Source organism: Sceloporus undulatus, chromosome 3 (assembly GCF_019175285.1).
Source record: "Sceloporus undulatus isolate JIND9_A2432 ecotype Alabama chromosome 3, SceUnd_v1.1, whole genome shotgun sequence".
Classification (NCBI taxonomy): Eukaryota; Metazoa; Chordata; class Lepidosauria; order Squamata; family Phrynosomatidae; genus Sceloporus; species Sceloporus undulatus.
Window position 1 is genome coordinate 208,222,805 of NC_056524.1, and position 13,858 is coordinate 208,236,662.

Here is a 13,858-nt window from a genome sequence, read left to right on the forward strand (position 1 = left end):
CTTCAGCATATGCTGAAACCCCCCTATAAGGAGCCCACATGTGGTGCAGGCTCACTGTATAAATAATTGGTTGTTGTAATATGATCAGTGAGCATGCTGTAGAGCATGATGGTTAAAGTTGTAATAATATTGGGGAATCTGTGTTTAAATCAGAAAGTATAGAAAAGAATAAAATCTGCTCAGTATAAATAATAACTCAACAGAATTTATTATTTTGTATCATTCCTGATTTAAACAAAGATTTCCGAGTATTGTTATAACTTTAATCATCATGCTCTATAGCATGCTCACTGATCATATTATATACCACTATATCTTCCAATGTACATTTGTTCTTGTTGATTCATTTCAGAAGCAGAGCCAAGGTTAGCTAACACTTGAAATGAGAGACCACTAGATAATACAGGTAAGGCTAGGAAGGAATCCTGCCTGAAACCTTGGAGAGCCAGTCTGGGTTGATGATACTGATGTATACGAACTCAGGGTCTGATTCAGTATAAGGCACCTTATTATTCCCCTACTTATTCATGTCCTTACTACTTTCTCATAGTCCTCAAGGCAAGTCCCCCCCTTTTTTAGTAGTTGGGCATAGGTAACCTATGGCATAAGGAATATTATACAATGTATAAATGACAATTCAGGATCTGAGGAACAAAATCAAATGTTTCTCTATCCAAATAAAGTCCACATGCACAAAATTAGAATGAGGATGCTAACATAGGTTCTCCTTAAAAAGAAAAAAAAGTGTGTATGGAGGACATTCTCCATTACATTAGTCCACATTCTGTACCTACCTTCTCAAATGCCTGCAATTTTATCACATCAGATTTACTGGTGACATAGAGCATTCTGTTTATCATTTACTCTGGGTGTGCTAAAACCTAGCTGTTTAAACATTAATCTAAGTCACAGTTGAGTAGACTTTTGTTAATAATCCTTTATAAGATATTATTTGTATTAATTAAAAAATAACCTCAATAAGGATGAGATAACCATTTCCCACAAACTTGTCCAGATCCAACTCACTTATGTTCTTGACCCAATGATAAGCCAGATCCTTGCTCCACTAATTTAGTCAAGTTCAAGATTTCTTCTTTAAGAGATATGATTGTTTCTTTTGCTTTCTGTTCTTTCTCATAAGCTGCATCTACCATTTTCCAGGCCTTTTCAATCTCCTATGAATAAGAGAAAATACATTACTTTTAACCGGCTTTCCTTTAGGTTTAGTTTCATCATTCTTCTATTCCAGTACTCACTTTTGTTTGGTCAGCAGTACCACTCATATGTCAGTTTATCCATATCAAGAAATCTGAAAATTCTTTTTTGTAGTTTTACCATTTTGCACTTTCAAAAACCCCTTTACTGTTCGGCTATATAAATATTGCTTAAAACATAGTAAAATAAATGATCAAACGTTCCCACATAATTGCCCAAAGTTTTCTTATCCTACAACCCTGCTTTTCACTTTAAAAGGTTGAGTTGCACTCATATTGTTCTGACCACAAGACTTTTATATTCAAAAGAGATTAAATGTGGAAAGAAGAGCCGTGTCTCTTATATATTTATCAGAAAATCTGCCCAAGTTAGCAACACTCTTTACATTTCTGTTCTTGTTGTTGTGTGCCTTCAAGTGGTTTCCAACTTGTGTGCCTTCAAGTGGTATCCAATAGTATGCCAACCCCATAGTAACGGCTCTCTTGCAGCAGCTTCCCAGAGTCTCACAGTCTGGATTTGAGGGAAAGCCTGTCAAGGTACTTTAAACCTTACTTTTCTTTGGCTTTCCAGTGGAAGAATTGGTAGCAAGTTCTCAGAAGACAAATCTAAGCAGGCTTTGGGAAGCAGACAAATCCAGGAGCCATAGGATGTTGTTCATCATCTGTCTCTAGTCCATGTTGTATCAAAGTCTGAGGCCATTTGTCCTCTGTACCCAGACCTCTTCCTTGTGCACAACCCTCTTATTGGTTTCTTGTTTACTGGTATCCTAATGTCCAGCTTGTGATGACTTATGTTACTATCAGCCAAGCCTGGGGGCTCTAGTTTAGGACTGGGGCAGATACTGTAGCTTCACAGATCAAGGCAATTAGCAAATAGAGGTCTTCAGCATTTATGTCATATATCTGCCCAGGTTTGGTGATTGCCCTCTAACATGTGTTTATTTATAGTTACAGCTCTCTGTTGGAAGAACATCTTGCTCTACCAGCACAGTACTATATGCTGGGCCAGAAGGTACATTCCCTCCTATATATAGAGACCAGATCTCGTCTTAAAGATCATATCCAAATTACATGACTAGGACACAGAGGAATAATGTGGGACACTCCCCTTTCTTTGATTTTTTTGCTGAGTTGGATGACCCACTAGACACTTTGATCATACAGTTGGGGGAGAACAACTTGGCTACATGGAAAAATCTGGATTTGGTGCTGGTAGAATTGGACAGTTTGGACAGATGCATCCTGCAAGTCTGGTCAGACCTGCTGGAGCATCAACATTGGAGAGGGATTGCCTGCCTGGAGAAAACTGATGTGGCGAGACACATAGTCACCAAAGTGACTGACTGACAGAGTATTCAGAAAGCAGACATTATGTTCTACTTGGAAGACTTGTACTGTCCTGATGGGGTGTACTTTTCTATACAGGATCTATCAGGAACCCTGGTTATAGGCATAGCAGCTTTAGATTAGTGGAAAGAGGGCCTCATACTTTCTCTAGTGACATGGGGCAAGACATAATGGGAGAGAGCAGGCTGTGCAAACCTTTCATTCTTTCGTTAAGGGGTCGCATTTGAGGGACTTTGGAGGTTCAATAAGACAGGGGTCAGATGACAGCAAAACTACATAGCAACCATGCACCTGTATGCGTTCCATTGCTGTCACCCTGAAGAAGCCCCTCAGCCAGCAGGCTGGGCTGGCTGGGTCTATCAGATGACAGGCAGGTTATCCAGTTCCTTCACCTCAACACTATACAGTTGTAAACTGTGGCCTTTTGTTCTCCAACCTGTGAACATTTGTAGCTCTTAATGCCCAGGGCAGTTTCGCGATACATACTTGTCCAGAATCTGAATTTTATTTTCAAGTAACATTATCAGTTGTATCAAGGATCAGCATTGGTCAGAAAAACAGATGAAGGTTAATAGGATATTTTATAGAAATTGGAGTTAAGGGATATCCTTAAACACTGCAGCTCTAAAACAAGCTGCACCAATGTGTTCCATAAATAGTCCCACAGAATCCCTTTTCTTTTTAAACCTGGCAACCCAATGTAGTGCTGTCACAATAGTTTTACAAAGATTACTGTGAGTCTTTTCATCAGCCTAATCAAGAGGTCAAATCAGTTAGCCTTAAACTTACAATACTGCTTGGATATTTATTCCCAGAGGCACTCTAATGGCACCACTGGAATATTTTGTACACAATGATTGCTGAGCTCAGCTCCATAGTGCTCCCTCTCTCATTGACACAGTTAATGGAATCTGTACATTCAGATGAAGGACAACATATTAATACCCAAATGGGGTTTTGTTTTTGTCACTGACTTTGGCTGGAGCATGACTGTGCACATTATTAAAGCATCCTGTTGTTTGTTCCATTTCATTTTTACATTTTTAAAAACATAAGGCTGCTTTTTTAAAAAACAGAATAGGTCAAAGAATGATTAGTCTAGCTTGAGTATCCTTTTTCCAAAATGCTTGGGACTGGAAGTGTTCCATTTTTTTATTTTTTTAGATTTTGGAATACCTGTATTTGCATATACATAATAAGACATACTGAGGTTGGAGAGAAATCGAGGATTCCCACCATTTCACAGATCCTTGCATCTCTATCCAGCTGCATCAATCTCCCAAACACAGTACATGTATTTACTACGCTACTTGTGTTGTAGCTCAAAAATATTTGGACTTTGGAGTACTTCAGGTTTCAGAATTCTGGTTAAGGGATACTCAACATGTATCATAAATTGTACTTTGAAATAATCCACATGTGATTAATTGAAGATACAAAAGAGAGAGGGTAAAACCTGTTAAAATTACAAAATGTCTGAACTTTTAATTTTGTGATAAGCCCTTAATTAAATATCTAATTAATCTGTATTTTTACAAACTTAGTAGCCATTTCAAACTATAAGACTGGCATACTGTGAACGTTGGTAGAATGGCTCTGTGTAGTTGAACATACAGAGTAGTGACTACTCAAGCCACATTTCCTATGCAGTATTTTAACTTACTATTGGCATAGTTTTTTGTGTTTTTTTCATGTGTGGCCATGTTCGAGAAGAGTTTCTTCCTGACATTTCGCCAGCATCTACTATTGGCATCTTTGCTGCAAATAACCATGTTGTAAATTTGTCCAAAGTTGATAGTCTGATACAAGACTGTAATAAAGAACTGTATACAGTAATTGTTTTAGCACATACCCAATTCTGCTTCCGTTCATTTGACCCACATTCTGAAAATTCTTATTTGGTTCTGTGAACTAACCTCATTTAGAGCATTTCCAGAAAAGAGTTATAGATTAAGATATAATATTTCAACAGCAATTCTGTTAGGTATTTCGTGAGTTCAGTCTTTATGTTATTATTCACATACTTATAGACCCATTAAAACAGCCCACAACCACAAAAGTTAAGGAATTTCACAACATCATAACTTTTAAAAAGGAAATAAAATGAATAAAGCAATGTAGTTGAGATATAAAAACTCTACAGGCAAATACCCAGTATATAACATGAAGCCCTGGCACAAAATGTACCTTACGAATCCTAATCACCTGGCAAATGAACAGGGCCCAACTAAAAGTAGACTAGATGTACAGGTGGCACCATAGGCTATTAGAAGGGCCCTTCATTATGCCCCTGAGCCGGGGTTGAATGGCATAAAGGGCAAAGACTTCATAGGTGAGGTTTGGAGTTCTGACACATTCAATCTAACTGGTTTAATACATATTCAGTTATCAGCTAATTTTTATTTTGTTCAGTCTTTCCAATAACCTATGCCTGGTTTCTGCTGATCATCACTCATGCTTGCTGCCTTTAGCAGGGGGTGTCTGGTGGGTCCCCTTAATGTTCACTATGTTATTATTAGCTGTTTTGTTTGTTTCATTTAGACAATGAGACACAAACACCATCATTGTTCATAATGTTTCTTGCCATGTAATTATGGTGATTATATTAAACATTCAGAGCTCATCTAGTAGTTTCAAGGGCATCTCACAGTCCAAATTAAACAATTATCACTATCTGAACAGTCCGAGAAGAAACAAAAAAAGGGGATTAGGCACACTACTTTCAAACCATACCACCACCACCACCAACTCATGCTAACCAGGGCAACAAGTAAAAAGGTTTGGGCAGGTTTACTCAGGCTGAAACTTCAATTTTCTTTTATTCCTTCCTCCATCTCTATTCAGTCCACTGAGTGTTGATTAGTTATACCAGCCTCATATCTCTGAAGAACTAGCAGATCTCTGCCGAAACAGCTTTCCATGGTCATTATCAAATATCTGATGCATATGGCATGAATGGCACCAAATTGTGTCACCATCAGCCACAAGCAGCAAAATATTAGGTTTCAAGCAATAAAATGTCAGTAAAAGGACCATTATTGTAACATTACTGAAGATGTAGGGTTCTTCAAGCTTGTACTGGAGCCAAAGAAGCTATTCCTGCAGGACTGATACACAGAGATCATGATGGAAATGGTCTTAACACAAATTACAAATTATGCATCAGAATGAGAATTCTCATTTGCAGGAGATTCAGATGCATTTTCCTAAACTACACATGTGATATGGAGAAGTTCTTTCCTTCTAACATCTGCGCATTTTGTACTGATAAAATCTCACTTTCTAAAATCAGCAAAGATATTTGATACCAGAAATATAATTTTCTATTTCTCAAATCTGTATATGCTATAACTGGAACAATGTAATTTCCCTAACAACTAGCATATTCAATTCCCTTCATCTGTTCTCTGAAATCAGAAGAAAGAAGTGTGGTTATAGTTGAGGAACTTGAAACTAATGCATAATACAATTTGTCCATAATTGTTAAGCCCCAACCAATTGCTTTCAGCAACTAAAGTTCTTTACTATCACTTACTGTCCTTCTCAATAAAGGCACATGCATGTATTAGAAGAGCTTCCATCAATAGATAAGAGATGACAACAAAGAAGCTACTGTGACTTGGAGCAAAAGATTTTTAAGCAGCACTGTTAGGTACTCAGAATATAAGCGCTGAGGGCAATGTCAAAAACTTCAAAGTGATGGGTAAGTAGCATCACCCTATTTACGAACAGTTTGAAAGTTTTTAGGATAGTACATCTCTATAAGCCTTGAAGGCAGTATTAATATTTTGAATTCTGAACCTACCAGTACTTTTTAATTTACTCTGTCTTGTGATCCTTAAACCAGAAGCAATAATGGATTGCATTTATAAACATGCCAAGATCGTTATGTGCAGTTCTGTTCTGCCTGTTGTTGCATATGAGGACTAGGAAACTAACTCAACATTCACTTCAGGAGACAAAGGGCATACAGTAGGCCCCTGGTTTCCACTGGAGTTTGGTTACAGGTTTCCCCATGGGTATCAAAATTAATGGATGATGAAGTCTTATTATATAAAACAGCATAATAAAATTGTGTCCCTTATTTTAAAAATGGAAAAATCAAGGTTTGCTTTGCAGATTATTTTACACACACACACTATTTTTTAAAAGCAGTGGATGGTGGAATCTGTGTATGCAGAATCCATGGATATGGAGGGCTGACTCTATTTGATTCCACCCTAAAATCATATCCTAGAAACTATCATAAAAACAAAATGTTTCCCTTCTTCCTAAATCAATTTGGAACTATGAGACAACAGGAATATTGACACTACACCATGAAAACCCTTTTCCAGAGGACATTCAAGTCATTCAAATCACAACAAGCTCAGAGAGTAGAGCACTATGATTTTATTTACACAACTTAGGGATCGGAGTATACTTCAAAGATTAAACCCACTATTTTACAATACAATGGCCACTCATTGGATTATATGACTTCTTCCTGCCTGGTGCTTTATAAGTGACTGTAAGACCACTGCAAATTACAACTATGGCTTAAATGTTCCCAACTCACTTTGATACAATGTACTTGTACAGGTTGTAAATATACATTACTAAATATTTATTATAGATAGCATGGGTTTCTCTACATAATCTGATTCTCTGCCCAAAGTTACCAAGTGAAACAGTAACAAAACTGAGGTCAACAGTCAAGTGATGTCACTTCTCACTACTACATCAGTCTATTAGGTCATGCAATTATTATCGAAACATAGACATCTTATAAATTCATTCCCTATGTTAATTATATCCTCAGTTTTATATATTTTCTTATCAAGATACATGATTTTTCCATTTACCCTTTTCAATGATGCTATGGTTGTCTGATCATCCTGAGAAAGTTTCAGAGCAGTAGCCACTTTAGCAGAGTTCACCACAATTTCTGCATTCAATTCCCTGCATTTTGCCATGAGGCGCTTTTCATTCTCATAGGATTTTTTCAGTACTGCATGAAGTTTCTCATATTCCACACGGAATTTTTCCAAGCTTTGATCTCCTGTAAGCTCACTGATGACTTCTTGGAAGTCTTTTTCCAAGGCTTCAAAGACATTTTCTTCTATTGCAGGCTTGTCATACCTTTCCTGGATAAAAGGAAAGGGAGAATCTATCAGACAGTCACCAAAGGTATCCTGACAAAGAAAATGCCTTACACAAAGATACTGGCACAATAGCTCCAAGATAACCATCTTAGATTAAAATTTCTGTGATTCTGTAAATTTTGCTCCTACCTTATGATGCTTACATTCAATCTGTTTGAAATGCACAGCCCTTTACACAAACAGAGTCTTTGGAATATCATTTCAGGCATGAAAACAGATGATTAAGACAAAAACCCGATTATTAAAAATGATCCCAATGTTTGTATCACCAGTCCTAATGTTTATGTCACAACCAACTTGCTCTGTTGATCACAACATGTATTCCTTGAAGGTGCTTTTTTAAAGGAAATTCTTCTTCATCACAACAGCAATTATCCTGGGCTCAAGATAAAAGTATTACTATCATTCTTTATACTTCAGAACTACCAACACCCCTAATTTTGTAGGAATGGAAATGATCAATAATATTCTTTACATGTTTGAAAAACTTGTTTTTTGAGTGTTCAGAAACCCTGATGAAAAGAATAGCATTTTCTTCTCAAGAATTAATATTTTTGCATTTAAATATTAATTTCCATGTAAAAAAAATGCTGTTCCCGATGCAGAAAATGAAGTTTCCTGCATAAAGCAACAAGTGGATTTTGTGCAGAACAAGTCCCGAACTGAGAATAGCCTTCAGAAACAGGGTGTTTTTTTAAGACTTTTTCACAGCACAAAGAAAATTGCTGAAACTATTCCTTGCTCCCTTCATGGTTGGCCTAAGTACCCTTAAGGCACCCTACTTGGCTGGGAGACCCAAGTCTGCACCTCTGGGCTCCACGCTTGAGTCGTGGATGCATCAGTGCGCCAATGACGCACTGATGACATTGTCTCCATGGGCCAAAAAGAACCCGCTACTGCAGCGTCCCTCCGGAGGGAAACTGGGTGCCTCCAGCCCATCCCATCGGGGTGGTCTGGAGAGACTCTTAAATTCTTTTTTTCCTCCAGGAGCTTATTTATAGGAATTTATCCATAAAGAATTCCATGATAGGAAACTCTAGTTAAACAAATGGGCCATACTTTTGAAAGTCCATGGATAAAGCTGGTCTGCATGTGCCTTAAACATCTTGATTCTACCATGTAGCATCTGTTTAGGGAAGGATACAGAATATATCTCTCTTGGACTTCTTCTGGAAGTCCTGTGGTATCTTCACAAAAGCCTAAGAAATCTGGGCTCTTTTTAAGTTTCCAGGGCTCACAGTAGATGTGACTACACAGTGTACATAGGGATCAGAAACCAGTGATTCCATATGACCAGATACATATAGATATATCTCATGAACATCTTCAGATTTATATTATGGAATATATTATGGAATTTATACTATGGAATATATACATCTCCAGATGTATATTATGGAATATATTCCAGTAATTATATGAGTTAGCAAATGATTTTACTGATTAATATTGGCAAGTATAAATTAGGAGCTTAACTGAACTTCTGCAAAACATTCTGTCATTCTTAATTGTCATAATGTACAAACCAGTGACCTGGCATTTCTACCACATGCATACTTATATAGGCTATTATTATCCAATTACATAGCCTAATTGCTTTATGAACCAGTTTGGATTAAGTATATGATCTTTTGGAAGGTACATGGCTAGGAAATTCTAAAATATCTAGAGAAGGACACTGTGCTAAAAACTAGCCTTTCAGTGGATATCTTTTCCATGTATCATCCTTCTTTTCCATCATTTTTTTTAAAATTCTTAAGTTATTATGTGGAAGTAATCTATGTTAAATTACATTCATTTTACAGCATTGTTTACTTTTTTTGAAAGATAAATTGGCCTGAATTAAAGGACTAAATTCTTCCAAATAAGCCACACTGATCACTAATCATTACCCCATCTTCAACTAAGTTATTAACAAACATTATTTTCTCATTTAACTAATATCTTTCTGAGTAGACAAAATGTATATTACTATTGGATGACCACTTGTATGATCACCTCTGAGTTTATGACCCACACACTATAACTCACATCTGACTATAAAGGTGTTGCTGTTCATAATGCTTCTATTCGTAATAGTGTTCTTAGTTCATGATAAATTATTAATTGACAGAAAAAATGTGAGTAAAATCAAACTGATGTAAAAATGTTTTGTGGACTAAACAGAGTAGCAAGGCTGCCTCTGTTTTATTCTCCCAGTCGGAGTTATTCAGACCATAAAGCTTAGTTTATTGTGCCCAGGTTTACCCGGAGTATCAAGAAACACAGGCTGAGAACATTTCAATTAAAGAACAAAACTAAGAGAATGTTTTATGATATGATAGGAAAACTGTTTGCAACAAAGTGAAAAGGGCAGATATATTAGAAAATACAAGAATATGAGTTCCCCTAGAGATTTTCCTCCAGGAAAAGTAGAGACCCACATGCAACATTTCTGAAAATAGGAGTAGAGAATTTAAGAGCTGAGGAGAGAGAAGGATCTCTACTTTTCCTGGAGGAAAATAAAATACAGTGGACCCTTGTTATCCGCTGGGGTTTGGTTCCAGGAACCCTCGTGAATAACAAAATTCGTAGATGCTCTAGTCCCATTAAATACAGTGGCATAGCAAAATGGTGCTCCTTATATAAAATGGGAAAATCAAGGTTTGATACTTGAAATTTATCCTTTTAAAAAATATTTTCAAGCCGTGGATGCTTGAATCCATGTATAAAAAATCCATGGATTCAGGGGGCCAACTGCATTAACAGGAAGAGCTGGACCTGCCATTCAGCAGAGTACAATGCTTGTTTTACGTAACTGATTCAGGATGTCAGAAAGGGGCAGTGACATTGATTATGTAATGCATTATGACTGTACTTTTAATGCAAGGCAGGCACTTGCGGAATATCCCGATTCAAGTGCTAAATAATAACATGTAGTGTACACACCTTGATTTGGTTTAAGTGGGCACCACTTGCTGTCATTTCAGGCAGCAAAAAATACTGGACCAGTTGTATTTTTAATAGATGCTGGGGGGAACACAACAACATGGGCTATGTGACAGAGCAGAAGGAAAGTGAGACTATCAGTTGGAGATGTAAGGACTAAAACCAGGGAATGGGAAATAGAGACTATAAAGGCGGCAGAGGGAGAAAGTGAGTACATTAAGTTGGATTAGCTCAGGTTCCACAGTTCAAATGTTTTTGTGATGGCACTTGGGCTGGATGGGAGGATGCTTTTTCCCCTGTGATCTGGTACCCATGTTCTTTTGTGCAGCTGTGCACAATGTAGCCATGCTGTAGACTCTTTGCAAGCAAGGGCAATCATGGTTTTCAAGCCTGCAATAGAAGCAAAGGTGACCACTTCCTACATTTTCTCTAACTGCAAAATGTGGGAAAGGGAGGAAGAGGAAAAGGAAAATTAGGATGAATGAAGACATTAAGAGATAGGACTTTATCCCACAGGGAAAATCGGGGGTTTAAAAAGTGATGTATCACATGAAAATCATGCAATCACGATTAACATTTTCACTCACATCATGATTAAAGAGGCATTATCCCAGGAATAAACAGACAATAAACAGGCAATATGCAGCAACAAATTATTCCCGGGATTTCGTTGTGAATTATTTATTGCTGTTTTTTTGCCTGTTTATTCCTGGGATAACAGCATTTTAATCGCGACATTATGTGAATTTCCCTGTATGATAAAGTCCATAGAACAAGAGGGGCTGGACAACAACTTTTCGATAGCATAACTCTTTAGATATTTATGCAAGACTAAGTGGAGTTTTTACTTCCTAACAAGATATGTTTAGCATGCAGACTTAGGCCCGTTACAGACCGCCCCTTAGGGGCGGCCTGTAGGCGCACCTTTCCCCACCAGATCGGGGCCTCAGCAACCAGAGCGGCAGCTGCTGAAGTCCCGATCCGCCGCTTTCTGGGCTGCAGGGAAGCGGCAAAAGGCCCCTTCCCCGCAGCCTGGAAAGGGGTGTCCTTGGGGCTTCAAGCTCCAAGGACACCCCGCGGCGGCAGAGAGAAGGGGAAAGGGGCCGTTTGGCCCCTTTCTCCTTTGGTCCGCTGGGCGCAGCCGTCTAAAGGCTGCGCCCAGCAGACCAAACCAGGAAGGAGCTCCGAAACGGAGCTCCTTCCGGGGTCACGGAAAGGGCGCCCTAGGTGCCCTGCCGCGACCCCAATACGTCACAACTGCGCCGCCTCGTTTGGAGGCGGCGCAGTCATTACGTATCGATGGCGGTGGCCGTGTGGAACGGCCATCACCATTTTGTGCGCGCAGAGCGCGTTCTAGGGTTAGGGCAGTGCGGAAGCACCGCCCCCTCTTAACCCTAGTATGCGCTCCGCGCGTACTTTTTAGCCCATCTGTAACGGGCCTTAAATTCTTAACTTTCTTCCCCCTCAGGAGCTTATTTATAGGAATTTATCCATAAAGAATTCCATGATTGGAAACTATAATAGGTTTTTTCTCTCTCTCATTTATTCATTTGAAGAAATAAACTTGTTCCAGATTGGCAACTGCACAGAAACCTATTTGCTATGGCAGGTTTTATTTTCCTGTATATATAAAGGGGTGTCCAGCTGCACATTAGAAGAAAGCCCATTATTATGATAGTGGTTCCCAAACTCTGGCCTTCCAGAAAACATGTGTTGACTATTTAACAAATGCAAACAAAAATCCATCAATGATACCTTTATTGTCCAACCGAAATGCACTATATACTTGCTGCAAGGCTTCTTTCTTTTTTTTTCCAAATAATTTTATTAGTTTCTTCATCAAAATATAACACTACGATATTGCTTTATGAGTGATAAAAAATAAAATATTATCTAAGTGTGTGTGTCTATATATATAATGTCATACAATGTATCACATTGATTCAAATACTTCCTTACTTCATTCCAATTCTGTATAACCAATATGAACTAAATCATACTTTCTGTAAAAATTACATAAAAAAGAAGTCTCTATATGATAATCTTATTTATATCTTTAATACCATTATTATTATTATTATTATTATTATGTTTTATTTATATAGCGCTGTAGATTTGTACAGCGCTGTACATACAAACAATAAAATAGATTATCATCTGCTTTCTTGGTTTATCTTATTCTAGATATTATGGGCTTCTTTATCTGGCAAGATGTTATGAACCAAACAGGAGAAAGAAAAGAAAAGAAAAGAAAAGAAAAGAAAGGGGGAACCCAATAGGAGATGTAAGGTCCAAAACACACTGCAGAAATAATCCACACTGAGACTGCTTTAACTGCCCTGGTTCAAGGCTTGGGAAATCCTGGGGACTGTAGTTTTGTGAGACATTTAGCCTGTTCTCTGTCAGAGAGAATTGTACTTTGTAGTTGCCACAACAAACCACAATTCCCAGTATCCCCAAGCCTTGAGCCAAACTCAAAGTGGGTTATATATACCTGCAGTGTGTTTTGGACCTTAGTCAGGTGGCTTTCCAAGTATTTATTATTCTTTAGGACTTCAACTCCCAGAATCCCACTGTATTAAGCAACCTGGCTGAGGCTTCTGGGAAATGAAGTCCAAAAAGGGTTAAGAGGACCAGAGCCTGGGAAATGGCTGTATAATAGGAGATATAGAGGCAAAAGACACTTGGGACCTTGGCTGCCAGGGGCTGCTAAGGGACAAAGGAGTGGAGGAAGGGGCTCACCTCAGCCATTTCGGGGAAAGCAGCGCAGCCCCCCAGAGATGGGAAGGGAAGGAGGCTGAGGGCTGGGCCTCTGCTCCTGGCTCGCTTTGCGCTGCTGTCTGTGTACCAGGCCGCCGCCTCCGTCTCCTAGCAACCGCTGCTCCACTAGAGCCAGGCCTAGGACCAGGCCTCGAGTAGCAATGGGACCCAGGGGAAAGGACCCGAGGGCAGGCAGTGTCTCTGAGGGTGGCTCTCACTCCTCTCACTCAGAGGTCCAAAACACACTGCAGACATAATCCACTTTGAGACCGCTTTAACTGCCCTGGCTCAATGCTGTTAGGGAATCCTGGGAATTGTAGTTTACAATTCTGACATAGAAGGGTAAATGTCTCACAAAACTACAGTTCCCAGGATTCCCTAGCATTGAGCCAAGGCAGCTAAAGCGGTCTCAAACTGGATTATTTCTGCTGTTTGTGTTCCCGCCCCACTTTTCTGTCGTTCTCC

The 13,858-nt window shown here is 38.7% G+C and overlaps 1 protein-coding gene across 1 annotated transcript in view; it reads right to left on the bottom strand.

Moving 5' to 3' along the window:
• CFAP58 (cilia and flagella associated protein 58) overlaps nucleotides 1–13,647 on the bottom strand; it is a 129,797-nt gene extending 116,150 nt beyond the window's left edge. Inside the window, exons 1-3 of the mRNA XM_042456092.1 lie at nucleotides 13,376–13,647; nucleotides 7,406–7,687; nucleotides 1,027–1,175 (exon numbers count right to left, since the gene is read on the bottom strand). Coding sequence (XP_042312026.1) covers nucleotides 1,027–1,175; nucleotides 7,406–7,687; nucleotides 13,376–13,384 — 440 coding nt within the window. The 5' untranslated portion in view covers nucleotides 13,385–13,647. The remainder of the gene's footprint in view (nucleotides 1–1,026; nucleotides 1,176–7,405; nucleotides 7,688–13,375) is intronic.
• Between the last annotated feature and the right edge of the window lie 211 nt (nucleotides 13,648–13,858).